We start from the raw sequence: 17,117 nt of genomic DNA on the forward strand, positions 1-17,117 counted from the left end.
TCTTCTTGACAGCAGATGGCAGTAGTCTGTATTCATCATTTAAAGTGGGAGGAGCTTGTTTTATGTGGGAATCTAGGAAGAGTTACAAACTTTAAAACAGAGCTGGTTTCTCCTGAGTCATGCTGAACACTTGTTCTAAAATTTAAAATTTCTCTATTCTTTATAGATGAATACATTTTTATATTTAAATGTTCCGATGAGATAAAAAACCTTCTGTGTGGCCTTTGAAGGTCCCGTTTTTTACTTTCATCATGTTTCCATTCTTATGCGCTGGTTCTCTAAACCAATGAGCCAATCTCCAAAAGTAGAATCGCAGCTACACCTTCTATTCTACGCTTTGACTGTACCTAAGGATCCGTCTGTTCATCCCCACAGTGGCGTTGGATTTAGCTTCATCTTCTCCTGGGTGCTGATGGGAGTGGTGACCGCCATGTTCCTGGCTGGAGGGAACATGGAAAGGCTTGTTTGTGAACCATTTCACACCAAAGAGCTCTTCAAGGCAAGTCATACAATCTGAATGGGATAATTGGACTCATAGGTGATGGAGAAATAAACACCAACAAGCATTTCAATTACATCTGAAGTAGTAATTGTCACAAATATGGCCATGATATATATTTTGGTGTCCCTTGGCTGGGCATGTTTTTGTATGTACTAAATTTGGATCCTGCAGATGTCAATCCATAATTTTTCTTTTTGTTTGTTTGTTTTCAAATAAAACTACTAAACTCATCAACTAAACTATACTGCCATTTTACTTAATTCATGGTGCATCTTTACTTTCCAACAAAATATCGTGATTTTTTTTAACAAACAATAAATTGGAAAAACTTAATGAAAACAACATTCCTGCAGTCTTTTCTACTGTGCATTTATCTTCTTACTTTTGCCAGTAGTAGTGTGCATCCATAAAAATAACCACATAATCAGATTTTCTTTCTTATTTTTTGTCAATAAACAGCCGTAACATCACAACCATTTATTCATATTCACAGAGTTTACCTCATTATCAAGGTGGAATAAATTAGGCCCAAAGTGAATATTTTGTCCTCACATTAGATATGTGTTTCCTTTTAAATCAACTGCATGGCTGAGTGTGTGTGCCGCTTACCTGGGGAAGACATTGCATCATGTTGCACTATAAGAGAAAGGCACGCTAGCAGAGCCTTCCTAAGCATTGCTGCAGACCATGTTCACCCTTTCATTGAATTTCCAGATGCTAGTGGCCACTTTCAGCAGGATAATGTGCTCTGACAAAGAAAAAAAAGGTTCAGGATTGATTTGAAGAACACCACAACTAGTTTAATTTATTGACTTGTCATCCAACGTACCCATATTTCAATTCTGTGGGATGTGCTTGACAAAGAGGGCCCACCCGCAGGATGAAAAGAATCTGCTGATAATTTCAGTTTACAGTAATATGTTTATTCATCCATCCATTCCTTTTGCTTCCCATGAGAGTGATCGATCACACATTCTCATTCCTCCCCTCTTATTCTCCAGGTTGTGGACACCCCATACCTCATCAACCAAGAGTGGAAGAACTTCATCCCTGGCTACATGTACAACGACTCTGAACTGGACCTGACGGCAGAGAGCTTGTACAGGCAAAGAAAACTCATTTATTTATGGGGACACTTTTACGTCAGCAACTTTTCAGAAGCTCTGTCATTTGTCTTCTCAGTATTTCATGTATACAAGAGGTTACCTTTTTTAACTTTGTTTGGCCAGACATCAAGCGTGCAACCAAATATTTTATTTCCATTGATGGTGATGCAAATGAGACAGAGTTGCCTTTAACCTGGTTCAGCTAATTAACATCATTTCCCTACATGGTCTGTGCTACTTTTCTGCAGCCTCTCTCTCAGTGATTTCATGAGCTTTCATCATCTCCCTCCAGTGAGATGCTGCATATCCTCAGTACCCTGCAATGACAGACCCAGTCTTATTATATTGCCAAATAGAGCAGTGTTTCTTCAGCAAGTCTTTGCTCATTAAAAAGCAAGCATTGCTTATACTGCGTTTGTTAAGGGAGTCTATATGACTAAACATCATCATGGAATATGTATCTTAAAGATATTTGCAAACATCCAAGGCTTTTATGAACAGTTCACTGTTTCCTGTTAGGGATGGTGTCAGTCGTGTACTTCCAGTCTGTTTCACTTGGTGGCAGCAAATATTTTCACTATGACAGAAACATCAATTGACATTTCTCTCTCCTTCTTCCTATTTTTTTCTTTCTATGATTTGTGTTTGTGTCTGCATGGTTGTTTTCCTTAGTAATTGCAAGCTGAACAGAGGTATCTACTCTGCCATGCGCCTGGACAAAGTCTTCAACATCTCCTCTTTCCTGAACACTACACTGGTTAGTAACCCGTACACACTACAGAAGTAGCATTCAGTTAGATGGTGCACTCTCACTTTTTCATTTCTGCATAACCTGACCTAACCTAATCTAACCTGTTGCAATCAGTTGGAGCCAAATATACAAACAATACACTAAAAATAATTTAGTTATTCATTCCTGCTAGTTTATTAGGGATACTAGTGAAAATGAATGCATTCTACCATAGCTTTCTTTAAATTACAGTTTGCTGTTGATTCAACCTTTTCATTTAAGAGGCTTTAGTTTGTAGTACAATTGAACTGTATTGCGTTGACCCACACGTTTCTCTTATTTTGGCATAGGGCTAGGCTAAATAAGAGAAACACTTCAGTTTTTAATTCAATACAGTCAGTACACAAACTCGAATCCCCGTCAGGGCAAAATCAATAATATCCATCCAGTGAGGATCCTTAGGCCAGATCCTTGATGCTATCAATGCCTACCTCAGGAACATCAGCACAAAAATCAAACCGGCTCGGACGTCACCCGGGTTAACAATGGCCGGGGCAGGTGTTAGTGAGCCAGGATTACCTGATGAGAAATGGCCTACTGGAAGAAGACATTGCTAAAGAAGGGCGGAAAATACAGAGTTGTTGGAATGCTACTATACAAACAATCCCAGAGAGAGGGAATACATGCAGCGAATGTGGGAGCAATGGATATTTTGAAATCCACAATCTAGGCTAACAAAGAAACAGCTGTTAGCCCAGTGTACCAACATCTCTATTCGAAAAGTACGATCCCAACTAGAGATAGATGAAATACAACAACAATGCTACGGCAAGGGGGAGCCAGGACGACAGGTCAGTGGGGAGATGTCTTCAGAAGGTGGTGGTGATAGATGTGTGGTGATACCAGCTGATGCCAACATCAGAAAGAAGGAACACGAAAATGCTGAAAAGTACCAAGGGTTGAAAGAGCAGCTGGAAGGGATGTGGAAGGTTACAGCGAGCGTGGGCCCTGTGGTAGCAGGAGCGCTCAGGACAGTGAATCCCAAACTGGGAGAGTGGCTCCATCAGATCCCTGGAACATCACCTGAAGACTCAGTCCAGAAGAGCACAGTCCCAGAAACAGTCCTAGAAACCATCAAACTCCCAGGCCTCTGGTAGAGGACCTGAGCTTGAGGGTGACACAGATACCACCCTGTGAGGGACAATTTTTATATATATTAGAATGTATTCGATTTATCGGTATCTAATGAACTGGCAAGTTCAGTCGTCTGTCTTTCCTTTCTGGGTAAAGTATAATGCATGCTCAATCCAGGGCTAGATTTAAAATATTTCATAGGTGGGTCATGTACCTCTATTAGCAAATAGTGTATGAGTGTGCGGGCATCTCAGTTCTTGCTTTCAGAACTCCACTGGCTTACCGCATTAGTTCTTTTCTGCCAGCTGATAGTAGTAACATGCCTTAGTCCATAAGTCAGTGTATGACTGAGACTGAGACCGATGTAAGTTTCTATTTCCTTTTTTGACCCTGAGCCAGTCACTTCTGTCGAGCTAAGACATTCAGCACATTGCTGCCAATTTGGCAACACTTACTTGGCTCTGTGTTGCCAAGCTGATATGTCCCACACCGTGCCTGTTTCTGGACGTCGGTCATTTGTCTTCATTAAAGTCTGCAAATGTCTGAAGATTTTCCTCTAGTCTGACACTTATTACAGTCATTTTATCGATATATCTCATTATATATTGTAAGCTTTTAGTAAAGCCTCTACAGTAATGATCTTAAACAGACAATTAAACTGTTTAATTATATCTTCTATGGGAGACATTATCAAGTTGTTGATTCAACTAAATGTCACTGCAAAAATGAATGTACTGACAGACACAAGATTGTTCGCACCGTGCAATACTTAATACGCCAGACATTTCTCAGTTTTATGGGAATTCCAAAGCATCTGAACAGACAGTCATGTTCACCAAGAAGAAAGTTCTTGTCCTTTTTTTTTTTTTTTTTAAATAAATTGACAATATATGCCGTGGTACAACCATGCATTTTAGAACAGCCGAGAAAAAGAAAGATTTACCAGCCAAGAATTTTGTACTATTTACTAAATACAAAAGTAAAAGTCTAAGGCTAAATAAAAGTACAATGTTTACAATAACTATGTTACTACATGCTAGTATGTAACAGAAATACTAACAGCTGAAGGGAGTTGAAATAAGGAGAAAGTTGTAAAACAAACAGCATCAAGAAAAAACATTAGTGGCAGATGCGGACTTCCATCCAAACCACATCTTTAAATTCTCCGGTGGCCCAAGTTGCAACATTTGTTTTGGATTTTTGTTAGCCTTTCATTATGTTAATGATGTGTATGCAAACATACAATACTTCCCCATCTCTGCCATACACTTAGTGGAAAAGGAATTCAAATTATTTTACTGTAAACCTAAAAGTGTTTTGACATTAACCACTTCTGTCTAGACGTTCATCAGCAGTTAATTATGCTCTAGTATCCTTATTAAAGCCACTGCAATATGTTTTCTGTTCACAGTTCACTAAGGATGTGGTCAGTCAGCTGGACAGGGTTAAGATCGACCTGAGAGGCATAATCTTGTTGGAGGCAGAGGGGAAGCAGAACCTCGTGGATTTTTCTGAAGCTGGTCTGTCAGAAATCAACTACGCCGACTACCTGGAAGAGGTGACACATGTGCACAAATACGGAAACATAAGAACCCATGAGCAGGGAGTGAAAGACAGACACAAACAGCAGGGAATCGCATAAGTGGATAATCGGGGCACACAAAACCACAAAGGAAGTAACAGAAACAGGCGCACGCAAATTATAGTGGCAGACTTATGCACATTTTTTAAAACAAGCTGCAGACGACTGAATGAATCGGCAGGGTTTATCTGAGAAAGAACAGCGCAAGTAAAAATAATAAAAGGTTGTTATAAATACTACACAAACATACTTGAGTTGTACTTTAATGCTACCAGAAATAGCTAAGCCCTGCAGACTCAAGTTTATCAGCCACCTCCTTTGCTGTCACTAAACATACAGCAGGCAGCCGTGCTTTACCTGATATCAGCTGCAACATGACACAGTACGCTGGGTTCTGCTAAGGACCACTGAAGCTCAATTATCCAATCGTGATACTGCCAAGGCAAAGAGTGTGTCGGAACAAGCTGGGACTTGGCATTCCCTGTCTCCTCCAACACTACCTGTCAGGTTCACTTAGATTTATTTCCGAGGGTGGAAAAAAAGAGACACCATTTAAGTGTCCTACCTGTCCTGCGCTGATACGCACTCTCAGAAAGTCAGATGCTTTTATGTTCAGCAAGGTGTCGCACAGAAAATGTAGACTTACTCTGGTAATATACGGGAAGCTAGGATACAATTCAAGGCACTTAGTTTACTTTAATCATCACAGCGGCATAATGTAAGCAAGTGTTGATTCATCTGATTTAGACTGAAATCAAATAATTGGAAAGTTAAAGACAATGCAGGAGAAATATGAACTGACGTGATCTTAAAAGTATAATTCATGTCAAGCTGTTTTGTCTTTTATTCAGCTGGTCTGAGAGATTTTACACCTACAGTATAAATGCAAAAAAATATTCTTGCTATCGAAGTACAGCTACTTTAAATAATAACACCAGGAAGTTGTCCGATTATTTGCCCCTAATGATGCCACCCCACCAGAACATTTACATTGTCTTTTCTCTCTATGCATTCTTATCTTCAGGTGAATAAAGGAGTCACTGTGGTTGATCTGCTCTCATTTGCCAGAGAACTGGAGTCCCAGACAGACCTCATGGTACGAACATCTAAGTGTCATTCTACTCGATATACTGTATACAAACATTCACTCACGGACTCTTTAATTAGATTAAGTCACATATTTAGAACGTCACAGCATATCCTGTTTTTCATAATTAAAAACAACCAATTAGATGGATGATGCTACTTTCTGTTGGATGAGAGAGATAAAAATGTCCTTTAATTATGTGGAAGCTTTATAAACACAATTTTCCTGTTCACATATGGGATATGCGTAAAGTATGGACTGTTTGATTTCCTCCTGGGCTTTGAAAAATGATCTTTCACAAAACATTGTGTTTGTCTGTGTATTTCAGCCAAGAGGGCCTCTGCAGTCCGCTCTGAAAGGCCACGTTGGCACTCTGCAGCAGATCCACAGGCAACAGGTCGTCCCCATGGAGCAAGCCATGGTAAGACCGCACTGTGTGTCTTAGATACTTATTTCTCACTGGACTTCTTCTGGTCAGATCAGATCCTCTTCCACAAAAACTTCCTCCCTAAACCAACTATGCAAAAACAATTCATTGTTTTTTTCTTTTTTTTTCTTTCTTTCTAGTCTTTTTTTCCTCCAAGTTTTGCATCTTCAATTCACCTTAAATATGTGTACTAAAACATTTCAGTACAATAAAATCCGTGAATGCAGCAAAAATGTTTTGTTTATCACTTGACTTAACATTTTGTCACAGTTTGGCAATCATACAAACACGACACTCAAAGAAACAAAGAAGAAAAGAACATTTAACAATTTTTAAGTTGTCACTGATACGGCCTGCGGGCCCAAAGCGGCCCCACCAGAGGCTCAAATCTGGCCCAGAGCATGAATTTGCAAAGTGTGAAAATTACATAGAAAACTGCAATTTTTCGATGAAAATAATATCTCTAATTTGTCCACTGTTTTAGTAAGAGAAGTGGACAGAGCACAGGACTGAGACACAGGACTAAACTGCAAACAGCAATGAGCCCAATTTGCACCTTTCTATATTAAGAAATGAAATTTTCTTTCTTTGTTCTAAAACAAATGGAATGGTCACTTGTGGGTTGTTAGGTTGTTGTGTTACTGGTCTGGTTCACTTGAGATCAGTGTGGTCCCTGAACTTAAATAAATTTGACACACTTTACCTATATAATGTAGACATGGCAGACAAATTATCAAGGTGGTGCATCCTTTGTTTATACATGTTTTTTTTTTCCAAGACCATTCAGTTATGAGGAGAATTAGACTTCCATGTCACAGCAATATATTTTCTGGCCACGTATAAAGCAATATCATCCTCTCCTGCCCTTTCATCAAAAGACTAGCAATCAGTCATGAAGATATTGTCCTGCTTTTGCTGCGAGTATAAAGCACATTCCCACCTTTTCTTGACACGGTGGCACATGGAAAAAAATGGCAGTGATAAAAGTGTTGGAGAGCAGGTTTAGCCTTTCAGGGACATGGCACACCAGGCTGACAGTCTGATAGATAGATAGCCACTAGCTGGTGGAACTTTTATTAGCAAAGGGTACATTTCTGCGGAGCCACTAAGAGGACATCACTTTTTTCATCTCATGCTCACGGGATACATATCTCTCTACATGATCTCTGCTGCTTTCCTCACTCCACTGCTTGTCAGAGGGCAATTTACACTTTCCACGGCTTTGGTTACTTAATTATAATGGATGATACAAAATATATTTTTGACACTATTGATCCCAGGCAAGAAATTACTACCAACCTGGCAGTATTGAAATCAACTCCACCTTTGCCGATTTTTGTGATTTCATCCGTCTAGACAGGGGGAACGGGTCGGAGACGTCTCCACTGCTCCCTAACCTCAGTCCAGAGTTTGATTTATACAACACTGTGATTCTTAAGTGACAAGAGACAGAAAAAGATGAGAATCAAACAAAAGTCACCCCATCACAGAGATGGTGATTACTCCGGGATTATTTTTTTTATCATCTCATCTCATCTACCGCTTAATCCTCATTCGGGTTGCTGGAGCCTATCCCAACTGGCATTGGGCGGGAGGTGGGGTACACCCTGGACAGGTCATCAGCCTATCGCAGGGCTAACACATAGACAAACAAACCATTCACACTCACATCTAGGGTCGATTTAGAGTCACCAATCAGCTTAACGAGCATGTCTTTTGAGGTGGGAGGAAACTGGAGTATCGGGAGAGAACACAAGGAAAACATGCAAACTCCACCCAGAAAGGCCCAAGCTGGACTCAAACTCGGACCTTCTTGCTGGAAGGCATTAGCGCTAACCACCGAGCCTCTAAAACTGTAACACTGACTCCCACCTGATTTCAGCCAGTAAAGGATATTTGTGAAAATTAATCACGTAAGAGGGCACAAGGTGCACATATACAGAAGAAGATAACTGCCTGTTCGCACAGGACTAGTTTTACCTGGGAGCTCTAGTAATTTGTAATAATGGTCGTCTGTGAGTCGCGTGCAAATCGTCCATTTCCGTAATTTGTAAAAGTTACACCACAAATTACCCACCGTGGTTCTGGTAACTCAGAGGTCCTGTGTTAAAACTAATCCAGTGTGAATGTCTCTGACCCATTCACCCATTTTGACGGATGAAAGCATTAAATCAAGCATTAATGTGTTCATCTGTAAAAGGGGAGCTGATTTAAATACTGACAGGTCATTGGCAATTTCTTCCCCAGGATGCATGCCGTGCGAATGCGCCACGTGAAATACAGACTTCAATCTCATGAGAACGAGATACTTTTTAAAAAGTATCCTGTGTATCTCAGGGGCTCCATATGTTCCTGTATATAGTGTATTGAACATAAATTCCTTGGGCTGCAACTAATCCAACTCTAAATGAATGCTAATGAACCACTGCTGACAACTTTGTAGGTTGAGAATATGTCACTTTCCCACACTCAGAAACAGGCTCCTTTAGGGCAACTGTTGTAATGTGCTGTAGCAGAAAATCCTGAGTAGGAGTAATCTCTGTGTTTCCTTTGAAAATTTCTGTTTAAGAAAATGGCATCACCCTTGTCAGAGCAAATATATTTACATACTTCATTTAATATCATCACAAGCAGAGTGTTCACAACCCCTTGGGCGTGTGTCAAACACGTCACGACTAAAAAAAAAAAAATGAAATGTCCCGCTTTATTTTCTCTGTCAAAGCCAGTGTCATTCTTTTGAATTTCATCCTAGATTTACAGCTACAAGAGATTCAGACAAGTGGTGATGTGCTCCAATGCAGCTTTTACCAACAGCTCTTTTTTGTTGTTGTTGTTCTTTTTCCACGTTCAACTTCAAGAAATATGTTAGAGCAAGGGTAAGCACAAATGTGTCCATTCTGTGCGTTTAGTGTCCCCATTCATTACGTGGAACATTTAAAGAATCGCCGTGTCTTGCAGATGACATACTGTTTTGTAAATGAAGGATTTTGAGCCAAAACATTACAAAATATCCACTTTTAGAAAATATATGTCAGGGTGAAAAAATCAGTGGTGGAAAAAACAAAACTGTCACAGAGCTTTATCATGAAGGTAGGTGAAATATTGCGTCATTGTGGATATTTAATTTTGGAACAAAATTCTTCAGCATGCCAGGAATAAAAACATAATGTTACTCATTGTGCGTGTCTCCCTTTATGTTTCATTGGCGTACGTTTTCAAGCATTAAATTGACTGCTGATGTTTGACACTGGTAATTTGTTTCCCTTTAAAGAGCGCTTTGAACCAGAGTATGAGGTTCCTGGAGAGAACAGCCTCAGACCTTCCGGTAAGTAAACAATCGTCGAGACTGAGACAAAAATCTAGACTTGAATTTGATCTGATTCTCAACAAAATACATTGTTTCATCTCTGCAGAACAAAGTCTTAGCTGTTATCGAAGCAATTGATGCTGCCCAGTACCTCATCTCCAAAAACGCTACACAAATAATCAACTGGGTAATTACAGAATGGCTTTCTCTCTTTGTCTTCTCACTTTGTAAATGGTATTTACTCACGTTATGTCTTCATCTTCTTCAGGAAACAAGAAAATACACAGCGACCATTGTTGGCTACTTCAGTCAATATATAGAATGGGTCAAAACATCTGTAAGTGTGTTAATTTGTTGACAATGTACACACATTTGTTGCAGTTCTTAGGTGTGATCTTACATTTTAATGCCAGAGTTTGTTTAGTCAGAACCAAATGCTGTTGGTGCACAGACAGTTATGAAAAGGCAAAGCAAAAACTGTTCATGTCACGTAAGTAGGTTGAGGGAGACAAGAGAAGACGAATATAACAGTTACAACCTCTATAAATTTGAGGAATTTGCGTTGTGGTTCTTGGGTTTCTGCTGTAGTTAACCTAAGGAATTCAAACCAAAGTAAAACAAAAAAGAACAAGAACCCTGGTGCTTTTGTTGTTGATCTCAGAGCTGTCAATAAAACATTGTTATTTTGATCATAACATATTATCCAAGAGCACAGGGACCTATTGAGCAATGGCTCACACGGTTTCCAACAGAGACAGGATTTAACATTCGGAGTAAGGATATGGTGTTCCTGGGGATCTATCGTATGTATTCCTCAATCTGTTGGGTGCTGACATTTCCTCTTTTCATATTCTATAGCTGGCCATGGAGGTTGCACCGTGCAAGCCTTTCAGCAACATCTTGGACACGGCGGAAATCATGACCTGTAGTTTCATGGTCGACTCTATGGTAATGCTGTTGGAGATAAAAGGAAAACAACCCCAAAAAGAAAAAAATGAATTTAAATAATAAAAAATTGTATATTGTATATATACTATATAAATGTGTATTATACTGTACATGACACCTCTGTAAGTCACTGCCAGACACAAAAGTTTTGTGTCTATATTGCTGGATATAAAGCCAGTGGGATTTCACTTTTTTCCATTAGCCTGGCTTAGCTGGACCCTGTTCTTATTAGAATATGTGTCTGGTAACAAGCGTGTTGCAACCAACACACATATTGTTTTGGAGGGCTGCAACTTGAATGACTGTCTTTGGAATGAATTATTGTTTTGTACATAAAATGTCCGAACATAGAAAAAAAAGAAAGCCCACTAAGATTCAAGTTCAAAACACAATCCTTTGTCACAAAAGACATAAAATCAGTAGATTGGCACACCTAAATACAAGGAAATAGAAAATATTTGGCGTTTTTCCTGGGATAGTCAACTTAAAGATAAATAAAGAAATGATTGTCTGATTATATTGTGGCATTGGCCCCATCGGTTAACCTTTAAATGTCTTTTGTCTTTCCAACAGAACACTTTCTGGATGGGCTTGGGCTGCAGTACTCTCTTCCTGCTCCCCAGCATCATCCTAGCAGTGAAATTAGCCAAGTACTACCGCAGGATGGACACAGAGGACGTTTACGATGAGTGAGTACTTTGATCTACTCTGTCATTTACTTTACAGCCCTTATCATTTTAATAGTTATGGTTGGATTCATACAGATGTGAATACTGTATGTATATATTTTATAGCCCATACTGTTAATGGTTGCAGGACTTCTTTCTGTCTCTTAAGCTTCTTATTCTCTACCTGCTTTCAGCGCTCACTTGTAATATTATTTGATTGTTTTTAGATTTTTAGGGTTATAGTGAGGTAAATAACCTGTTTACGGTTTCTGTTTTTTGATGCTCCACTAGCTTATTGGTGATTTATTTGCTCCTCCTTTCTTCCTTGTAGCTCCTCTGTTTCTGGGACTTGGCATTTTACTTTGTGATAACCATTTCTACTATTTCCATTTTCCATACCTTCATTTTATTTGTGTTTTCATCCCTCTCTGTCAAGCACTTGGCACTTTACAAAGAGACACTGACGCTTTTGTCAATTTATATGTTCTTCTTCATGCACTTTTTGTTCATTTTTACACAAATTTAAACATCGCTTTTAATCTGGCCTGAATAACAGGCATCTCTCTGGTGCATTTCTTTTGGTGAAGATCTCAATGCCAATTTTTACGTTGCTGTTTTTTTGTGTGTATCTTTATAGCATTGAGACAATTCCCATGAAAACGTAAGACACTTTGCCCGACCACCTCCCTCCTCTTCTCAGCTTCTATCACCTTGTGCTTTTCTTTGAATCTTGTACATACAACTGTTTACTAAATTCTTGGTGCTGGTTTGCGATTTTTAAGCTTGGACTTGCTCGTATGGGTGGATGGTGTGGCTTCTTGTCGTGTGCTACCTTTCGAAAAGTGCCCCTTACCTTTCATGAAGGGCTCTTGCAATCATTACAAGTCCACCCTTTTTTTTTTTTTTTTTTTTGTAAGTTAAGGTGTAAATAAAACACAATGGTTTATAATCAAAGAGAAAGCATTTTTACTCAGCATGCTCACCTTGTCTCCCACGTCCCATCCTTCATCACTCTTTTTGTATACAACATTGTGTTTTCAGTATGGAAATTGGTAATAATGGTTATCATAGTGAGCGCTCACAGGGTATTCCTGATCCTATGATGACAAGGTAAAGTTGAAGCTAATCCTGTCGCCTGCATGTGATGGGGAGGTGGTAGTAATGTGAAGTGGCCCAACAAGATGCATGGCTGCAGGGGATTTGATTCATTGCACACACAAAAACACACATAGCCTTTCTATCTCTGGATGTTTTCAGTTAAGAGAGCCATGAAAGCAGACAAGTGATGGTAGCTTTTATGATAAAAGATTTTAAATTGTCAAAGAAGTCAAGAAATAATTAGATTTTTGGGGCATTTCTGTTCATTAAGTATGGAGGGAAGACAATCAGTCTGGTTTAGCATAACGAAGGAAAACGGGGTGTCTGGCTTAGTCTTAGTCTAAAATGAAAACAAATTTGCTTCAAACTCCTCTAAAGTTCATGTATGCACCTGTATCAGCGCTGGAGATACATGTACCTTTATTATTATGAGGAATTCATATATATATATATGTGTGTGTGTGTGTGTGTGTGTGTGTGTGTGTGTGTGTGTGTGTGCTAAGACAACAGTAAGTCTATATAGTGCATTCGTTCATATAGTCATACGTAGCTCTGCAAGCAAATTTTCAAAAGGAGGTAGAAGTACAAATGCCGCACTGTCAGTCAATACTGATTTACTGATTTAAGAATAGATCCTGCACTGAAAGTAGTCAAATGTTCAAATATTATTTTTTGGATAATGAATCTCCTGCTTATTGTCTTGATAAATCAATTCATCGCTGGATTTGTAAAAGTTTTCGATCTTGAGAAATGCAAATTTAACATTAACTTATAAAGTGACTAAACTTATCAAATAAATATAATATATAGTCAGATCAGTAGGTGATATATCTTTTGGTACCAATTACAATATATGTTCTGGAAATGTAATCAAGTGCAAAGTTAAAATAAAATTGCTCTTGACTACATGATCCAGAGGATTAACCCCACTCTATCTAGGCCCCAAATCTGTCCATGAGCATGACTCTGCCTTAGAGAGGTGTAGACTGTAAATAAGGATGGATGGTGGAACAGGTCCTCAAAAGTGAAGCCAAGGCTAGTAGAGCTCCCCCTGGTGTCTGGCTGCAGTATAGGTCATAAGCTCCACCTCCTCGATGTTAGTGGTCGGGACTTTGACCAAACTTAAACACTAAACACTGATTTTTTCATGGACAGTTTCCCTCATTGTACGTGCATGTTTATTTGTTTAATACGTACACGAGTTCAGTGTATAATCCAACATTTCTTTGTAAATAGTGGAGCTAGTGCAGAGTGTAGTACTAATTAAACAAATTTGTGGATGAGACCTGCAGACGTGTGGGATGGTCCACGTCGCTCCACTGTGCAGACTCTGGCTTAAATAGTGGCATTTTAGCCAATGCAAGGAAGTGGGGGCGCATTGTCCATATTTATATACAGTCTATGGCCATAAACCACCAATCTTATTTATATCTCTGCTTCATGTACATATCCAGAGAGGCTGATATCCATGTTAAGATACGCTAATGGTGTCCAGATTGAAGCTCCATAATTAACCCACACAAAATGAGAATGGTGTCCAGTTCTAATTGAAAGAAAGAAACACTGACGACAGGACACAAGAAGTTACTCATCACTTAATAATAATGAAATATACAGCTACCATTACTTTTCTCTGTCATGTTGCCAAATGCTCTGCTCTGTGTTTTTTGGAGAATCTCATGTATTACTAACCTACTGCATGCCGTGTGTCTGTGTGTGTGTGTGTGCTCGCTGCACGGGCCGTTGATGTGGAGTGAAAAAAAACCTTCCTGTTTCCTCTCGTTTAGAGTCAGCCAGAGTCCGATGAATGTACACCTGATCATTTTATTCAGAGAGAGGCAAGCATGTCAAGCTTTGGTGTGACGCTGGAAATGCTGCTCATTTAAATTTTTATTTCCCCCTTAATCTAACAAAACATCTAACTGCATGTTCTGCTATGTATTTTTAAGTTGCATTTGGACGGGGATAAGTTGGACCAACCAAACCCACTGTAACAGAAACTATACGCAGAGAGCAAAATAGCTAAATTGCTGGTCTTTGCTTCCACAAGTGTCTTTGAATCTTCTTTTACATGAGACATTTCATTCAAAGAGTGACATTTTGAGCTTCTAACGCCTTATTGGGAAGTAGAAAATAACATTTAACAATATATATATTTTTAATTAAATTGCATCATCATGCAATATTTTTTTTTTAGGAAACCTAAAAATCATTATCCAAAACTGAAGAGGCAGTAAGTAATTCATATCTAGTTGATCTATCTAATCTAATCTAACTCCTGAAACACTACTGAACACTTTTACATGGACACTTGTACTGTTATACTGTTATACTGTATTATTACCATGTCAGCACTTGATCTGATGGTTTCTCTCTGGTTGGAATAGCCCGTTCTCTCTGATCATGTTGGACCCACGTGGGGTAAACATCAGGTGACGAGTTTCCAGGAGAGAAAGGAACATGGAGGTAGCAAAACAAGCAGTTGCTGAAAAGAACTAGAGGCTGAAATAGATGCACAGCAACTTGAAAATGTGGCGATTGAAAAAAACGTTCTTCTGTTAGATTTCTGAGAGATTTGACACTCCACAGCAGGCAAACTGTTCTATTCTTAATTGATGTTTCGGGACATGTAAACACGTGGACTCACTTGCCATTTCGTTAGGTACACCAATAAACAGAAATGCATTCTAATATAATAGTCTTGCTAGATCTTAGCTTCATGGAGGATGTGGTGTTCAGCGTTATTTGAAAAAAACAGAGATGTTGATTCAACTTTTCATGTAAGAGTCTGTGGTGTGTAGAACTGTATTGTGTTATACAGACACATGTTCCTATTTTCAATCAATCAAATTTTATTGATATAGCACCTTTCAAAACAAAGTGCTTTTTAGATAACAATAAAAGAGATAAAAAGTAACAAAAATAGAAGAATATAAAACTGTAACATTAAATCTCATCTCATCTCATCTTCCGTACCAATTAATCCTGCACTAGGGTCGCGGGGGTTGTTATCCCAGTTGGCATCAGGCGAGAGGCGGGGTACACTCTGGGCAAGTCGCGAGCCTATCGCAGGGCTAACACTGAGACATACAACCATTTACACACACACCTAGGGTCAATTTAGAGTCACCAATTAGCCTAAAGAGCATATCTTTGGAGATGGTGGATGTGTGGAAATGCAATAACAGAGAACGGGATGATCTGAATAAATATAAGACTATGAAATAAAAGCTAGAATAAAGAGATGGGTTTTTAGCCTACATTTAAAAGTGTCAATGTTTCTAACTCCTCTTAGATCCACCAGCAGGCTGTAACTGTATTCTTGGGTAGAGCATAACAGTAGTCTAGCCTGCTAGTCAGAAAAGCGTGAATTTGGTCTCTCTGTGTTGCTCAGAGAGAGAAATGGTCTTACTTTGGAAATATTTTTTAAATGATAAAATGCAGTTTTTGGGACAGAACATATGTGTGCTTTAAAATTAAAATCAAAGTCAAACCTTACTCCTTGCATCTTGACATTGTTCAGACAAAGACAGAAACTCCTTAAAGTCAACACGGTACGACAGCACCACTACATCCTTCAGGGAATCCTACAGGGGGGTGCAGGACTGTTATATTAGAAAACCTAATGTTTTGCCAATTGAATGTATATCCAATTACATCATTTTCATTTGGTGTCCATGTAAAGAGTTGAGTATATGTTTGTTGAAACGGCGGCAGCTTGAACCCAGTAAGTCAGGCAGTAGGTGAGGCTGTAAAACAGCTGAGCAGACAGAAATTGTCCTTTTAAATACTCCAAGCAAACAGAAATCCTTGGTAATCCAAATATATTGCCGACACCAGTGCTGATACTCTCACAAATACAGCATGCAACTATATTTATTACTTGGAGCTTTCAGAGACTTACTTAATGCCTCTTTGACTGTAGAGTTAAACCCTCTGAGGATGTTGATGAAGCTGTTTTGCTCTCCGCCTTGTCAACCGCCCACTCGTCCTTCTTCTCTTTGCCAAATGAAAGAGGGGAAGCAAACAGTGGTTTTACAAAACGATGATGAATAAATGAGTGTGTGTGTCGTTGCTAATGCTGTGCCCTGTGTGTGTTTGTTGCTGTGCTGGTAGCATCCCTACCTATGATACCATGAACAGGTTTCCGCGAGCCTCGGCTCCCCCGAGGCACATCGACTGGTGACAGAGAGCCGGCTCTTGCTCTGGCTCCTGACAGGTACTGGAAAGAAAAAGAGACAAAAAAACAACAACAGGCGTTGTTGTTTCTTTAACAGCATTTTATTTATTGCATCCCTTCTAACAAACTTCTTTCACACAGCGGCATTTGTCAGAGTGATATCTATCCTTCTCTGATTTAAATCTATCCGATGTGTTTCTAATACGCTAACATCCTAACTCTCTTAAAACTTCCTTACAGCTTGTTTTAGTGCTTTTATGCTGGCATCAAAACCATCATGGTGAGAATTTCCAACGTGTAAATGCCCTCACTGTGTTTGACTGTTTGTTATAGTCGTGTGGTTCACCC

General features: G+C 39.2%; 1 protein-coding gene across 24 annotated transcripts in view; it reads left to right on the forward strand.

The window, feature by feature from the left end:
- Positions 1 to 17,117, forward strand: part of prom1a (prominin 1a) — an 81,961-nt gene that overhangs the window by 59,381 nt on the left and 5,463 nt on the right. For 4 of the 24 annotated variants that reach the window (XM_047585399.1, XM_047585401.1, XM_047585404.1 and 1 more), the window contains 15 exons: positions 376 to 499; positions 1,504 to 1,607; positions 2,281 to 2,365; positions 4,884 to 5,030; positions 6,079 to 6,150; positions 6,470 to 6,562; positions 9,427 to 9,444; positions 9,840 to 9,893; positions 9,982 to 10,062; positions 10,144 to 10,212; positions 10,734 to 10,823; positions 11,397 to 11,512; positions 12,129 to 12,152; positions 12,533 to 12,601; positions 16,706 to 16,808. In XM_047585399.1, the coding sequence (XP_047441355.1) occupies positions 376 to 499; positions 1,504 to 1,607; positions 2,281 to 2,365; positions 4,884 to 5,030; positions 6,079 to 6,150; positions 6,470 to 6,562; positions 9,427 to 9,444; positions 9,840 to 9,893; positions 9,982 to 10,062; positions 10,144 to 10,212; positions 10,734 to 10,823; positions 11,397 to 11,512; positions 12,129 to 12,152; positions 12,533 to 12,601; positions 16,706 to 16,775 (1,216 nt within the window). In that variant the 3' untranslated portion in view covers positions 16,776 to 16,808. Of the gene's footprint in view, positions 1 to 375; positions 500 to 1,503; positions 1,608 to 2,280; positions 2,366 to 4,883; positions 5,031 to 6,078; positions 6,151 to 6,469; positions 6,563 to 9,426; positions 9,445 to 9,839; positions 9,894 to 9,981; positions 10,063 to 10,143; positions 10,213 to 10,733; positions 10,824 to 11,396; positions 11,517 to 11,822; positions 15,547 to 16,705; positions 16,809 to 17,009; positions 17,050 to 17,117 lie in introns of those variants that run through there. The other 20 variants (XM_047585403.1, XM_047585408.1, XM_047585409.1 and 17 more) reach the window with 13 other exon arrangements.

Source organism: Mugil cephalus, chromosome 5 (genome assembly GCF_022458985.1).
Source record: "Mugil cephalus isolate CIBA_MC_2020 chromosome 5, CIBA_Mcephalus_1.1, whole genome shotgun sequence".
Classification (NCBI taxonomy): Eukaryota; Metazoa; Chordata; class Actinopteri; order Mugiliformes; family Mugilidae; genus Mugil; species Mugil cephalus.